Source organism: Siphateles boraxobius, unplaced genomic scaffold (genome assembly GCF_051911475.1).
Source record: "Siphateles boraxobius isolate OS27281-9 unplaced genomic scaffold, OSU_SipBor_1 1, whole genome shotgun sequence".
NCBI lineage: Eukaryota > Metazoa > Chordata > Actinopteri > Cypriniformes > Leuciscidae > Siphateles > Siphateles boraxobius.
Window position 1 is genome coordinate 4,414,745 of NW_027508699.1, and position 14,846 is coordinate 4,429,590.

The window sequence follows — 14,846 nt, forward strand, 5'->3', positions numbered from 1 at the left end:
TGTGTCACAACTTTGGTTTGTGTTCCCAGTTGTTTTACCGCATGTCTATTTTTATTGCTTGTTCAAATTCTGACTTGTATATAATGGAATTTCTTTGCTTTCAGAATCAAGGCTTGAAGGATGGCTCGCAATACCTAATAGGGTTAATATAAAAAGATATGGCTGGAAAAAGCAGGTAAGGCTTGCATGAAGAATTGTGTGTTAAACTATTATTGTCCATGCATTTAGACATGATAGGCCCTGCTCTTTTCTATCTTTTTCAATATTTGTTTTTGTTTCCCTCAGTATGTTGTGGTGAGCAGTAAAAAGATTCTCTTTTACAATGATGAGCAAGACAAAGAGCAGTCAAACCCCTCTATGGTACTAGATATTGAGTAAGTATTCTGATGAATAACTATCCATGGATCGAAATATCCATGTTAACTGGCCACTGTATTCATTCGTGCATGTAAAATTGAATGATTACACTTTCTGCTAAATAACAAAAATGTATTATTTCAAAACAGCAAACTTTTCCATGTACGTCCTGTCACACAAGGCGACGTTTATCGAGCTGAGACGGATGAAATTCCACGAATATTCCAGGTCAGTTATTTTCAATTTTTTGCACAGAGATTCTATTTAAAAATAGTCATAAATTCCCTGTAATCACCGTTCCAATTCTGTAAGTATAAATAGACTGGATCATGTTTGGGAAACTACTGTAGGAAAGCTGAAATCATTCCAAGTTTGTTGCAAGGTATTCATAAGGAGACGTTTCACACTGTACTTTCCATAATGTCCTTATTTGCATGTGTGAAATGTCAGTGTCTTTGATTGGATGAACGCAGCACACGACCTGTTTGCAGAAAAGACTCTAGCATTGTGCATCATCATATAATATATTGAAGACTGTACTATCAAGTTTATAATGAGTGGACGTTTCAGACTGTAAATGTCACGTTTTCTGTCACCCTTTTACTTTTTCCCCTCAAACGCTGAAACATAGCCTACTTTTTATTCAACACGCGGCAATTCTGCGACTAAACAAAGCATGTGAATATGAGGCACGTGATTGGGTGTCCTTTGCTAAGCCTCTAGCCCCATCATTCTTACACCGTATCATTTCACACTGGACACATTTGTAACCCTGATGCAGGGTTAACAGTTTTTACTTTTATAAAAAATTACATTGTACATTTATGTTGATGTCTAAAAAATCTTTCATGACGCTCTAACTTTTACTTAAATGTACAATTTGGAAAATATGTTTTTGTTCTTCAGATACTTTATGCTAATGAGGGTGAGTGTAGGAAGGAAGCGGACATGGAGAGTGTTCCTCAGGGTGATAAGGCCAACTGCTTGCCCCACAAAGGCCACGAGTTCATCCCCACCCTCTACCATTTCCCTTCTAACTGTGAGGCTTGCTCCAAACCCCTGTGGCACGTGTTCAAGCCCCCGCCAGCCCTGGAGTGCCGCCGCTGCCACGTCAAGTGCCACAAGGACCATCTGGACAAGAAGGAGGACGTTATCGCCCCTTGCAAAGGTGAGCCACAAGCAGAAAATGCCTCTGTGTGTTTACTCTTTTATTATTATTTTTTTACATTTTATAAGGTTTGACTGAAATTGTAGAACTACAAAATTTTGATTTTACTTTAATTCCTTTAAATCCTTTAATCCTTTACTTTAATAATGATGTATTTCTTTTTGTTACTGTTTATCCCATAGTTTTACAAGGTTTTTGGTATTCAGCTTTATCTTCTCCATTTTGGCCCAGTCCTTAGCATCTTCTGGGCAAGGTCCACGGCCCACATATATTCTGTAACACTGTCCATCCACCGTTTATTTGGTCTTCTATGCTGTCAGTGGCCTCCTGGGTTGAAACAGGGGGCTGTTCTTGGCACAGAGCTCTTGTTAGTGCTCATTATATAGCCGTATACAATGCTTCCCGCATATTCTCCATGACCAAGTTGATTCCAATCCTTTGAGATGGGTCAGGTGTCCCCAAGTGTCCCCTGGAGCACATTCATATCTTGGTGTGGAGGGCTTGCTCGTGCTGCTTTGTTTTGGCCCAGCACTCTGCCCCATAAAGGGCCTCTGAATGCACTACGGTCTTATAGATTTTGACCTGTCTCCACTTGAGCGATGCTGCATCGGTTCTTCCCCGGGCATCAAGGATGGTGTCGCCATCTGATATGACCAAAGATCTGAGGTATTTAAACTTGATGATCTTCTTTAAATCCTGTCCATCAATGTTGATGGTGCCATTGGTTTGGGGGCCAAACTCCAAGTACTCAATCTTTTGAATGTTTGCCGCATTCTGTTTCCACTAAGGGTGTTGAAGCACAGAGCAGGTATCCTGCAAAAGCAATGCTTTGCGTACAATTCCACGTACAGTCCAGGGGTGCGGTGATTGGAAGTCTGCTGTCACTGTGTATATGCAAAGGATGAACAGAAGGGGCGAGAGGGCTGAGCCTTGGTGAACACCGACAGTGATGTTGAAAGGTGGTGAAATCCCAACTGGGCATCAAACCATGCTTGTGACATTACAGTAAAGAAATTACACCCCATACATTTCAGGGATGTCATGAGAATGCAGTCCTTGCCAGATAAGGTTGCGTGAAGCTCAATCAAATGCCTTTTCCAGGTCCAGGAATGCAATGTGCACCGTTTTTCTCCTAGTGCTTCTCCGTCAGCAACCAGGTGGCAAGAAAAGAGTCCATCATGGTGCCACATTCTTTGATGAAGCTACACTGATTGGATGTGGTGGCAGTGATGTTTTGGAGGTGTTTGTCCAGTACCCGCTGAAATACCTTTTGAGCAACCCAATTTGGGTGGTAGTTGCCCTTGCCTTTCTTGATTGGCACAGTTGTGCTGGTTGTTCAGTGTGGGGGGCTTGTTCTCAGCTATGACTCAATGAGTACCTCAAAACTGCTGCTTCACACTCTCCAAGCATCTTCCAAATCTCAGCTGGTATGTCACCATGGCCAGTCCGCTTCCCATTCTACATCTCATTCTACAGGGTGGTGATGGCACAACGGATAAGACACATGCCTTTAGTGTGAGAGACCCGGGTTCGAATCCACTGTGAGACACCAATGTGTCCCTGAGCAAGACACTTAACCCCTAGTTGCTCCAGAGGCGTGCGACCTCTGAAATATAGCAATTGTAAGTCGCTTTGGATAAAAGCGTCAGCTAAATGAATAAATGTAAATGTAAATAAATCAGTGATGCGGGTCAAAGGTGGGCTTGATATAAGCGGTAGTAACTGTAATTCGCTCATGCGGGCAAGTAAATCAGAGTTTCGCTAGACCTGGTTGTCAGCCTAAACGATTTTCATGACGTGACCGATATCTTGGGTCGAACGGTGGCAGAACTTGGCGAGGCGGGAGATGTTGTTTGCCCCTTCTGTTGCACTTCTTTGTTCCACCACATTTGATTGTTTGATTGATAGTTAATTTTACCTGTAAATGCTGCTTTAAAAAAAGTAGGTAACAGGCCCTCTAATCAGAAAGTTACATTTAATTTACAGCAAAGACTGTATGAGTGAAAATGGCTAATGACAAGGCATCTCACAGCAACACTCATTTTGTTCTTTTCCCTCAGTTAATTATGATGTGACATCAGCTCGAGACATGTTGCTTCTGGCCTTGTCCCAAGATGAGCAGAAGAAATGGATCGGTCATCTCGGCAAGAAGATTCCCAAGACCCCTCCTTCTACCTTCTCAAGGGCGTCTCCACGCGCAATGTCCACTCGCTCCGTAGTAAACCAGTCCTTCCGCAAGAACCCCAAAAACATGCCAGGAAAGCCAAGGTAACTACAACCATACATTGTCACATCAATAGTATAGCACATTATGCATTTGGAGCAGAGAATAGGATTTTCAGTGCAGCATAGTTTTAACCACAAAGCATTCTCTCTGGATTTGATTGCAAGTCACATTTCACTCCAAAAGAAATAATAATAATGTCTTCAGGAGAATAAAAAGCAAAACTTTTCCCAATTTTTCATTACTGTAATGTAGTGATGAAATAAAAAACATTATGCAATAATCTTTCTGCAGCACTGGCAGATTCTGTTCGTTCCATTCAGTAGTGATCATTACTATGTCCTATCAAAGTCCCTTTAAAGGACAATTCCGGCCAAAAATAAACCTAGGGCTAAATAACACATGGGTACCGAGTTGACCGTTCTATGGGATGCGTTTTCATGATAATCGAATGTACCCAGTTTTTAATGTTATTTTTAGTTTAACCACAGATTAACTTATAACGCTAGTGTATGGGGCATTGAATAAGTACGAATAAAAATAACTAGTTAATATCACTAACAAGGGTCAAAATAGCCCCACACTAACACGGAAGCATAATGAGGGTCTCTACCTGCAAACCGAAGCATTGAGAACTTTGTAAGTGTACAGACAGTTTAATAAGAAGATACTTTATAAAGACAGTACACTTCGCGTATACAAGCAGGAGCCATCTTTGGAAAACAGTCTCGACCAGTCGAAGCACGAACGCCGTGCTACGTGAGCTGAACTGTGACTGTTGACCAGCACGTAGCACGGCGTTCGTGGTTCGACTGGTCGAGACTGTTTTCCAAAGACGGCTCCGATTATCATGAAAACGCATCCCATAGAACGGTCGACTCGGTACCCATGTGTTATTTAGCCCTAGGTTAATTTTTGGCCGGAATTGTACTTTAAGACAAGTCATTTCACTCGGCGACCATTTTGAAACACCTCTCGGTCATGCAAGTGCAGCGCCTATCTCTTTGAATAGGGAAACATCTAATTCTCCAAATCTGTTCGCCAAGCTTATGATTAAATTGATTATGATTAGATTGGTAATACCGAAATAACTTTATTGTAGCGTTAAAAAAAATATGTATTTAAAATGTATTTATTTCATGGTATTTGCGGTACTGACTTTGTTGATTTAAATTAGATTTTTGTTGTTCATTGTAGGAAATAATGATAAATGAAATTAAACTGCTAGATAAAAAAAGAAAATGACAAAACATTGACTTATTCTGTAACTCATCAGGTACATTGTTTCAAACTGTTAACAGCCCCCCCCCCCCCACACACACACACACCAAGCTGAATGATTGCTTTAAAGGTTTATGTTTACGTGGTTTGCTTTAAAGCAATCCGTATCGTATAAAGCATTATATAAATAAACTTGACTTGAGATAGAGTATGGTATTTAGAATGGGTGAGGGAAGTGCATGATTATAATGAAAATAATGTCTTAGTTCAAAAAGCCCTATTGTCCTAAAAAATTTACTTCATGCTAACATAATTCCTTATTAAATATACTACATTTGGGGTGAAATGTGACTGGGACATGTTTTTATAAGATTGAGATATAAAGAGCTGTAATCATTGCTAATGAAGGCCATAAGGTCCTGGCTGTAGAGGCAGGGTAGTCTCGTGACGGGCTGTTTATTTGCTGTTGTCTTGTAGCAGGGCGCAGTCCAGTCTCCATGCGGCAGACACAACATCCAGTACATGCTGACAACATCATACAGCTTCTCCACACCTTATATGTCTAATGGTGTAGTCCACTGCTCCTGTGTTTGTTCAGTGCCTTCATTCACAGTTTTAAAGGTCGAGGTTAACTGTGGTCAGTTGCTCTTAAGAGGCCTGTCCTTTTCTGTTTACTCTGGGTTTTTGTTTACTACAATGGCAAATTATTTCTGTTACAAACTTAACCAATTGAAAGGGAATTTCCTTTATCTTGACCGAGGCTCTCTACGGTCTTGGCTTTAAAACTTGAAATTTCTCCTATATTCTGCCATTTGTGTCTTGTATCCTCTGCAGGAGACAATGGGTGTCCAGCTCCCCCTTGCTGGGCGTAATGGCTACATCTAGACCAGAGGTGTCCAGTCCTGCTCCTGCGGGCCACTGTCCTGCAGAGTTCAGCTCCAACCCAATCAAACACACCTGAACCAGCTAATCAAGGTCTTACTAGGCATACTAGAAACTTACTGAGGCAAGCTGGATCTAAACTCTGCAGGACAGTGGCCCTCCAGGACCGAGCTTGGACACCCCTGAGCTAGACGGTCCAACCACACCCAAAACCCTGTCACCGAACACCCCCCACTGGTGTTGTCAAAAGTACCGACTTCGGTACCAAGGTGGTACTGATATTTGTAAAAATGTGACGATACCAGCATTTCCCTCTAGCATTTTGAGCTCCGTTGAACGGATTCTTAAACACCTCTGATTGGCCATTGCGTACACGTGCTCAACATTTATGTCTCTGATTGGCCATTGCGTACACATGCTCAACATTTATGTCTCTGATTGGCCATTGTGTTCATGCGCTCAACATTAATGTCTCTGATTGGCCATTGCGTACACGTGCTCAAATGGATTGGCTAAAATATAAGCTGTTTTTAGACTGACAAGAACGTTTTGAGTTCTGAAACTTACAGGATGTTTTTATGGTACTTTTATGACCTCTTATATGTTAAAAGATCAATGAAATTTTGATTTCTCAGTTCATGTCCACTTTAAGCAAAATAATCGTTAGCCTATTATCAATTTAACCATTGTGCAGCATGACGAAAATATGACTAAGTTTTCATTGATATCGACTAAAACTTGACTGAATGAAAACAGGGCAAGGTTGACTAAATATGATAAAAGCTAAAAGTACATTTAACACAGGATTAAGACTAAATGTTAATAGCTGACAAAATTAAAACTAGCACCAGTGCACAAAGCAAGGTCCATAAAGACATGGATGAGAGAGTTTGGTGTGGAGGAACTTGACTGGCCTGCACAGAGTCCTGACCTCAACCAGATTAGAACAGCTTTGGGATGAACTAGAGCGGACTCTGCGAGCCAGGCCTTCTCGTCCAACATCAGTGCCTGACCTCACAAATTCTCTTCTAGAAGAATGGTCAAAAATTCCCATAAACACCTAAACCTTGTGGAAAACCTTCCCAGAAGAGTTGAAGCTGTTATAGCTGTGAAGGGTGGACCAACTCCATATTAAACCCTTCGGATTAAGAATGGGATGTCATTGAAGTTCATGTGCATGTAAAGGCAGACTTCCCAAAACTTTTGGCAATATAGTGTATGTTGAGGCCGTGAATCAGAGACACATATGTTGAGCCCATGAACACAATGGCCAAACAGAGACACATATGTTGAACCCCGTGAACACAATGGCCAATCAGAGACACATATGTTGAGCTCATGAACACAATGGCCAATCCGAGACACATATGTTGAACCCCGTGAACACAATGGCCAATCAGAGACACATATGTTGAGCACATAAACACAATGGCCAATCAGAGACACATATGTTGAGGCCGTGAACACAATGGCCAATCAGAGACACATATGTTGAGGCCGTGAACGCAATGGCCAATCAGAGAGACATATGTTGAGCGTATAAACACAGTGGCCAATCAGAGACACATATGTTGAGCACATAAACACAATGGCCAATCAGAGACACATATGTTGACTGCGTGAACGCAGTGGCCAATCAGAGTTGTTTAAGAATCGGTTTCAACAGCGCTCAAAACGCTAGAGGGAAATGCTGGTATCATCACATTTTTTAAATTTCAGTGCCGAAGGTGGTATTTTTGACAACTCCAAACTCCACCCATTATGTCCAGAGAGGGGGAGCTGGATGTCGTTTTTCTGTTATTTAAATTTCTATGATGGTAACAAAATGTCAATCACACAAAACCTGACAAAGGAAGTGATTATATTTTGCTTGAAGAAAATGAAGCTTATTTTGAGGATTTTATTTGTATTATCTCATTATTGACATTGAGTATCAGTAAAGCTGCTCTGTATCGATCAGGCAGTGCATGGACCGAAAAATTCTTGACCATTTTTTCTTTAGCAGTTTCAGTCAATGTAGAGTGGGCGTTCATTTGTATAGTTATAAACTTTTCTAGAAAGGTTTAGCTGAATTTATTAGAATACGTATACTACTATCCAATAAAAGAAGACAAACATTGCAGAATATTGTTGTACTCCTACATCACTACCTGTACTGTTATACAGTACAGTATTACAGTATAACAGTAATACTGTTTTACAGTATTACTGTTAATTTAAAATAAACAACAAGAATTACCATTGAGATTTCAAATATAACATCCAGATGCTTTGTAGTAATTTTAAGGATAAATGTCCTTATCATAAAAATGTCATAATGCATACAAATATCTTCAGGCTTTATTTCCTTCATGTAAAATATAACGGACTACTGTTGTTGTTCTCTGTTTTCTGCAATCAAATGTTGCAGTTTTTTGTTCGATTCACCCACGTTGAGAGATGTGTGTGAATCATATTATGATGATGACTGAAAAGTTCTGTTTAACATGTAAGAGTGATCCTACATTTAATCTCTCTTTCAAACACTGGACATTTTCTTTTCTTCTTTCTTCCAGCTAACCATCTGAACCTCTGGATTAAATTGGGATTTTTGTACTTTCCTCTCTAAGAAAAAAAAATAAATTAAAAAAGTATACAAAAAAATCTGTAACAAACATGTAATTAACCTTTTTAAAGTTGCATTTCACAACTGAAAAAACAGACAGTAATTGGTGCTGAAATTCAGGATTTACCTTCCGCAAGGCATCATGGAGACTGTTTGGCATCATCTTTTTCTGCCCTCTTCTCCCCATAACACGGTTTTTCTCAGACTCCCATTTATTCCACACCATATATCCAACTGTCCAGAGGAAAGCTTTGACATCTTTTCACAGCTTGGGAAGGAAACTATAGGCTGTTCTCATGGCCATGTCTTTCTGTTTGGACTCTGAAACCTCTGGGATTGGGACTATAGCTTGGCACCATGGCGAATGGGGAAATTTGGGGAATTAACCGTAAAAGGGTCTCTGGGAGAGTCTTTTTGTTTGCAAGCCATTTCCACTTCGATCCACTTTGATGCCGCCTTCTGATGGACTCTGGTTGCCTTATTCTATGCCTCGAAATGAACTGTGTTTGGTTGCAAAGTATTGGGTACTGAGAGTTTCTGAGAGGAGATTTTGAGGGTTTTTTTATGGAGCATGGAAGATCATTACAGTCTATGCATAATATTATCATAATTGTCATTATCGTTATTATTGTTTTTGGAGGCTCCAAGCCATAGGATACCATCAAATTGGCATCAGGAGACATAAAATGTCACAGAAACCATTGAAAAGAAATTGTGTCTGTGTGTGTGTTCATTGGGTACATTGTTTCTGTAATATTATTTTGTTTATCTTTTTTTTTTTTTTTTTGTAATGTGTTGCCTTACATTTGATTCATGGATAAATGTTTCAAAAAGGAAAACATTAAGTTAACAAATGTAACTGCACTGTTTGAATTGTAATTTATTTGTAGAACTAAACATCTGTAGCGTTTGGCTCACCTAGTGCCTTTTGGATAACAATTTTACTGCCATATCTGTTTGCGCTCCTCTCCAAACAAATCTTTACTATTATCATACTTTGAAAACAAACATATCTATTACAGTGTGATTTTTACCAGAACCTAAACGGTTTGAAACAGAGCGGACCATCTATTGCATGTCTTCAATGTTGTCAACCAAAGTTCGAAAGTTCTGCATGTAGAACCAGGATGAAGACAACATGTCCTGCTTTTTTTCTTTTACAATATCAATAAAAAAGACTGTTAACATCCCCAGCTCTCCGTCAAAACGGTTTCCGTCAGTGTACATACTCATGAATCAAGATGATGAATACCTCCTCAATAATCCAACATGGTTTTTACAAATGTGTTCAGTAAAATAAGCACTGGAACAATGATCTGTTTTGACGTGGATGTATTGCATGTTAAATTGCATCGGAGGCCGCACTGATGGATATGTGTCAATAAACATATCTTTATCTATCGCCTGAGTGTGTTTTGTTCTTACCTACCTGGTTTAATCATTTTGATGTTTTGTCAGGTGGTTCCTTCACAACTCCAGCTGACCTAAAACAGTACAGTTTATGATGTAGAGTTGATGTCAGACGTAATGCATTTCAACTGTGAATGGCTTATAATCATGACATATGGGATATACTTTTTAAAACGTTTACAGAAATTAGTGTGTCTGTCTGTCTGTGAGAGACTTATAAAATCCAGTGGTGCTATAACTTACAAATGGTAATGTGAAGCCTTTTCTTTGTATAGTATCATGGATAATTGTTACCACACATGGGCGTAGATTACGGGGGACGTGTCCCCCCCACTTTTTATACAATGTAAATTCGTCCCCCGCATTTTTTCATAGGGCAAGTGTGTCAACGACAAGCTGAGGTTTTCACGGGTGTGTATACATCGATATTTAAAATCAAAAGAGTCAAGGATAGTCTATACGTGACTTTCACGTTTCCATGGTAATCAGTCACTCGTGCATTAGCTTACGACACGCCCGCACCCGCGCCGAATCCATCAGTTGCATAGAGTTCAAAATGGCAAAAAACTCTTCACTCCTTTTTCACGAAAAAGTCAAGCACTGTAAGTAAGTTGTCATGTAGTATCCGAATTGTGTTGCACAATGATGAATAACTCCGCCTATTTCTCTTGTTGAATAATTAACAGGTTTTGTTGTAAATTCACTACCCGAACAAACATGCAATATTTTCAATCTTTTTTTACTCGTAATGCATTTTATTTTCACAGATATGTTATCAAAGCCCTTCAAATTAGAATAAACATGGTGAATGTTAATGCTGAATTTGTATTTTCATGCATTAACAGCCACGATCTGCTTGAATCAGGCAGCGTTGTAACATGTGTACATCATGTTTATCATAATTTGGTAACACTTTACAATTAGATAAAAAAAGTTTGTAGACTAACTTTAAGTTCTCTTGAAAAAGCCTAACTAGAAAGTTTGTAGTAGTTTTAAAAGCTTGAAGTTTGAAGGTTTTCAATTGGAAAGTGTTAGTTTAGTAAGACAGACTTTGTTTAGGCTAGTAAGAAAATGTAATTTTGCCAAAAGAAGAACTTTTCTTTTAAGTAAATGTTATTTTTAAATCAGCTTCAGTGTGATATTTAACCATATTATCATCAGATATCTAAAACAGAGAATATCATATGTTTGGGCAGTTGGATTATTTATTTTTAACAGCGGATTCGGGGCACTCAAAGTGCAGCAGATTAGTGAATTTATCTTTAAAATGTACAAAATCTTCTTTCAGGGGGGCATGCCCCCGGACCCCCCTAGAGGTACAGAGATCCACTTACGGAAATACTGTGGTAACACAGTAGACTATATGATGGTCTATGAAAAATACACATTTTATTATCTTATTAAAATACATGATCAGGATTTTACCACCTTCGCCTCATTTTAAGCCAGGAAAAACCCTGCATGTGCAATATAAAGTACTGGACAACTTTCTTTCTTTTTTTCTATTGCTTTAAAATAAATAGCATATTAAGCCAATTAAGCAAAAATCTGTCAACAAAAGTCTGAAGAAAAATAAAACTGGTATTACACTTGACATTCTGTCCCCCTCACTTTTGAAATGATGGCTACGCCCCTGTATAATATCTATTTATTGTTGCACCAACATGACAAACTACCAGTTTGAGATGTAATAAGGAATCTACAAATAATGCATTTTATCTTTGGTTTTATTTAATATATTACATTGTACATTATGAAAACCTATATAAATCAATAGTAGGTTATACGATAAAGGTTATATATCAAACCTATTATTTATTTTGGCATTCAATTGCATGTTTTCCCTCATCCTTCCCTTGGGTCATTTTGAAAAATTGAGAGTTCATCAAAGGGGGCCGAGACCCCAGGACTTTTCCCGCACTTGAACCACGAATACACAAATAAAATTGAATGGATTAGAGGAGTTTTGAGGTTGAAATTTAAAAAAGTAACAAAGCCTTCCCTCACGGGTCAAATTGACCCCCATATATATGAATGAATGAGGCATTTATATAGCATTTCCATATGTACTACTGTACACCCAAAGCGCTTTACAATCATGTCTCTCCTCACCCACCACCAGTGTGAGCATCCACTGGGATGATGCGCCGGCAGCCACAGAACAACGGCACCGGTGTGCTCACACACACCAGCTATAGATGGAGAGAGAGAGAGAGAGAGAGATAAAGCCAATTCAGTGGTGGGGATTATTAGGAGGTCATGATTGGAGGGAATGTGGCCCGGACACAGGGGTTACACCCCTACTCTTTACGAAAAGTGCCATGGGATTTTTAATGACCACAGAGAGTCAGGACCTCGGTTTAACGTCTCATCCGGAGGACGGTGCTCTTTTGACAGTATAGTGTCCCCGTCACTACACTGGGGCATTAGGACCCACACAGACCCCAGGCTGAGCGCCCCCTGCTGGCCTCACTAACACCTCTTCCAGCGGCAACAGTTTTCCCAGGAGTCTCCCATCCAGGTACTGACCCGGCTCAACCCTGCTTGGTTTCAGTGGGCGAGCAGTCTTGGGCTGCAGGGTGATACGGCTGCCGAATAGAATGCAAGGAATGCTTCAGTACACATAGAAAAACCTAAAAGTGCTCGAAATTCTAACTAAAAATACCCAAAAACTTCATAATTTCTACATGTGTATCTGAATGCATACTGAAGAGCAAATTACTTTAGGACCCAGTGGAAAAAAACTCATTTGCTCCATATAGAGCTATAAGGCCATCTAGTGGCAAGGGCCATGAAATATCATGTTATATTATTATTTTTTCCACAAGAGGTCAACTAAGACACCCAATGTAAGATATTTTGAGCTAAATTAAAAGGGTTATGAAATTGTGAGTTATTTTGAATTTAAGATGAAAGAATGTGAGGAATGTGCTGAAATTATTATTTATTTATTGATCAAATCTAGTAATTTAAAGGTAAATGAATTTTAAAAAATGCATTAAAAAAATAGAAAAATATTATCAAAATTAAATAAAATAAGCTTTCTGGGGGAAAAAATTAAGTATAATTTTAAAGTTTCGGGTCATTTTGACCCGCAAGGAAATATGTGTTACAAAGTGCGAGGGAGGATGAGGGTTTATATAATAGGCTAATAGCGATAGTCATGGACACATCACTGTGGCTCCTGGCTCCCTCGTCTCCTCCACGGAGAGGTCTCCCGCTGTGCCGGTGTTGTGCTTAATTTCGATTCCCAGCCTGATTATTATCCCCACCCACACTGAAGCCGCTACCTGATTGCCTAATCCCGTCCCGCACCTAATTCTAAACAGGGTCAGGATTCGGCACGGCACTCAAGTGGTCACCCACCCATTCCCCTCTTCCAGAGCTCTCCTGCGGCCTCCTAATCTTCGCTGGTGTTCCCCTGCTCCGTCCTGGTCCTTCATCCCTCATCCCTCTGGTCACGGCCACTTCCCAAAGTATCTGGATATCTGCAATGTCATCAAGCCCCACCCATAGGCCCGTCTAAATTTGAGGGATCCTTGGAAGGCAGCCTTCCTTCAGTCTTTCGTTAAGCTCACCTTGAAGGATGCATCAAGTGTATCCTTCATGTCCTTCAATCACCCACAGTCCTTTGCACACATTCCAATTCACGAAAAAAAGGACTGACTGAAACCGAGTCGGCACTGAGCTTATCTGAGTTCATTAGGAAATTTAGGAGAAACAATGTTTTCAGAGATGAAGGCATACATGTTACCTTTTGTTTTGGTGTAAATTAATCACAAACACTGAATTGCTGATGATGTAAGACACTGATATTCTCTACAGATCCTCAGTGTCAGGAGGCGTATTGAATTAGGACTCAAACCCTATTCACTGTTTTGGATTGCAACAATTTGCCTGTTTTTCCTGTGACTCCTTCGATTGCAGGAAAATTGTTTTGTTTCTCATTGTTATCTCCTCGTTCGTCACTTGGTGTCTGTTATCTTCTGTGAATAGACCATTAGTGTAACCAAGTGTTACTATTTTTTGTCAATACTCACTTCATTCTTCAATAAATACCTGCGATTTAGTTCATCTTCATGACTACGTTCCTCACTGACATAGGCTAACAATAATATACAGTATATATTAGAAATAAAAATATTGAGGAAGATGCCCCTCTTAAGAAAAATGTATATTTACTTTTAAATTGTAACATGTTTAGATAGTTTGGCATTGTGAAATAATTAGAAAAAAATGCTAATTTAATCGTCATAGCACAAAACTAACCATTTAACCTCACGGGAAACGGGATAGGGCTGAGAGAATGTTTGTCCCGTACTGAAACCTTACATCACCAATGCTATAACACTGAAAATCACAAATAGATACTCTTTCACAATAAAAATCACTAGGCTATGTATTTTTGGTAACACTTTACCATAAGGTTCATTTGTTAACATTAGCTAATGTAACTAACCATGAGGAATACATTTGTTAAGCTTTATTAACGGTTCAGGGCTCTCAAGTTTTATCAAAAGTTTAGAGTGAGATTTAGGGGAGGAGCCACCCAAATATTTGCAGCAGCGGTCCCTCGACCCAACCAAATTCGCTTCAATTTTTGCTAGGGGTTCAATTTTGCCTATTGTTCATAATTGACCAGCACAAATGGAAATTATAACAATTGTTAAATCTGATAAAAAGACAAATTCATCCAATAAAATAAATAGTTATATTTAAAAAATACAAATTTATTGAAAAATAAGAATAAATTTGACCCCAAACAAGCCAACTGAACATCAGTGCTCAATGTACATAACATTGTGTCATAACAACTTGCCCTGAGCATGTATGTCAAGACCCAAACCGGTCACCTTTACAGGGGTCATCGGATGCCCATTTTCCACAAGTTGGTATGATTCTTTTGGGTCTTCATGTAAAGATTGTAACATACTTTGGTTAAAATTTCTCAATGGTTGTGTAAAACAACACCCTTTTTA

General features: G+C 39.3%; 1 protein-coding gene across 4 annotated transcripts in view; it reads left to right on the forward strand.

Annotated features, from left to right (window-relative positions):
• The window catches only part of rock1 (Rho-associated, coiled-coil containing protein kinase 1), a 78,473-nt gene extending 68,614 nt beyond the window's left edge, over positions 1 to 9,859 (forward strand). Inside the window, exons 28-34 of one of the 4 annotated variants that reach the window (XR_013207969.1) lie at positions 105 to 175; positions 286 to 374; positions 507 to 585; positions 1,264 to 1,525; positions 3,586 to 3,793; positions 5,448 to 5,814; positions 7,632 to 9,859. Coding sequence is in view for 2 of the 4 variants with exons in the window: in XM_077246969.1 (XP_077103084.1) it covers positions 105 to 175; positions 286 to 374; positions 507 to 585; positions 1,264 to 1,525; positions 3,586 to 3,793; positions 5,448 to 5,499 (761 nt within the window). In the remaining 2 variants the exon portion in view is untranslated. Of the gene's footprint in view, positions 1 to 104; positions 176 to 285; positions 375 to 506; positions 586 to 1,263; positions 1,526 to 3,585; positions 3,794 to 5,447 lie in introns of all 4 variants that reach the window. The other 3 variants (XR_013207918.1, XM_077246969.1, XM_077247016.1) reach the window with 3 other exon arrangements.
• The last annotated feature ends 4,987 nt before the right edge of the window (positions 9,860 to 14,846 follow it).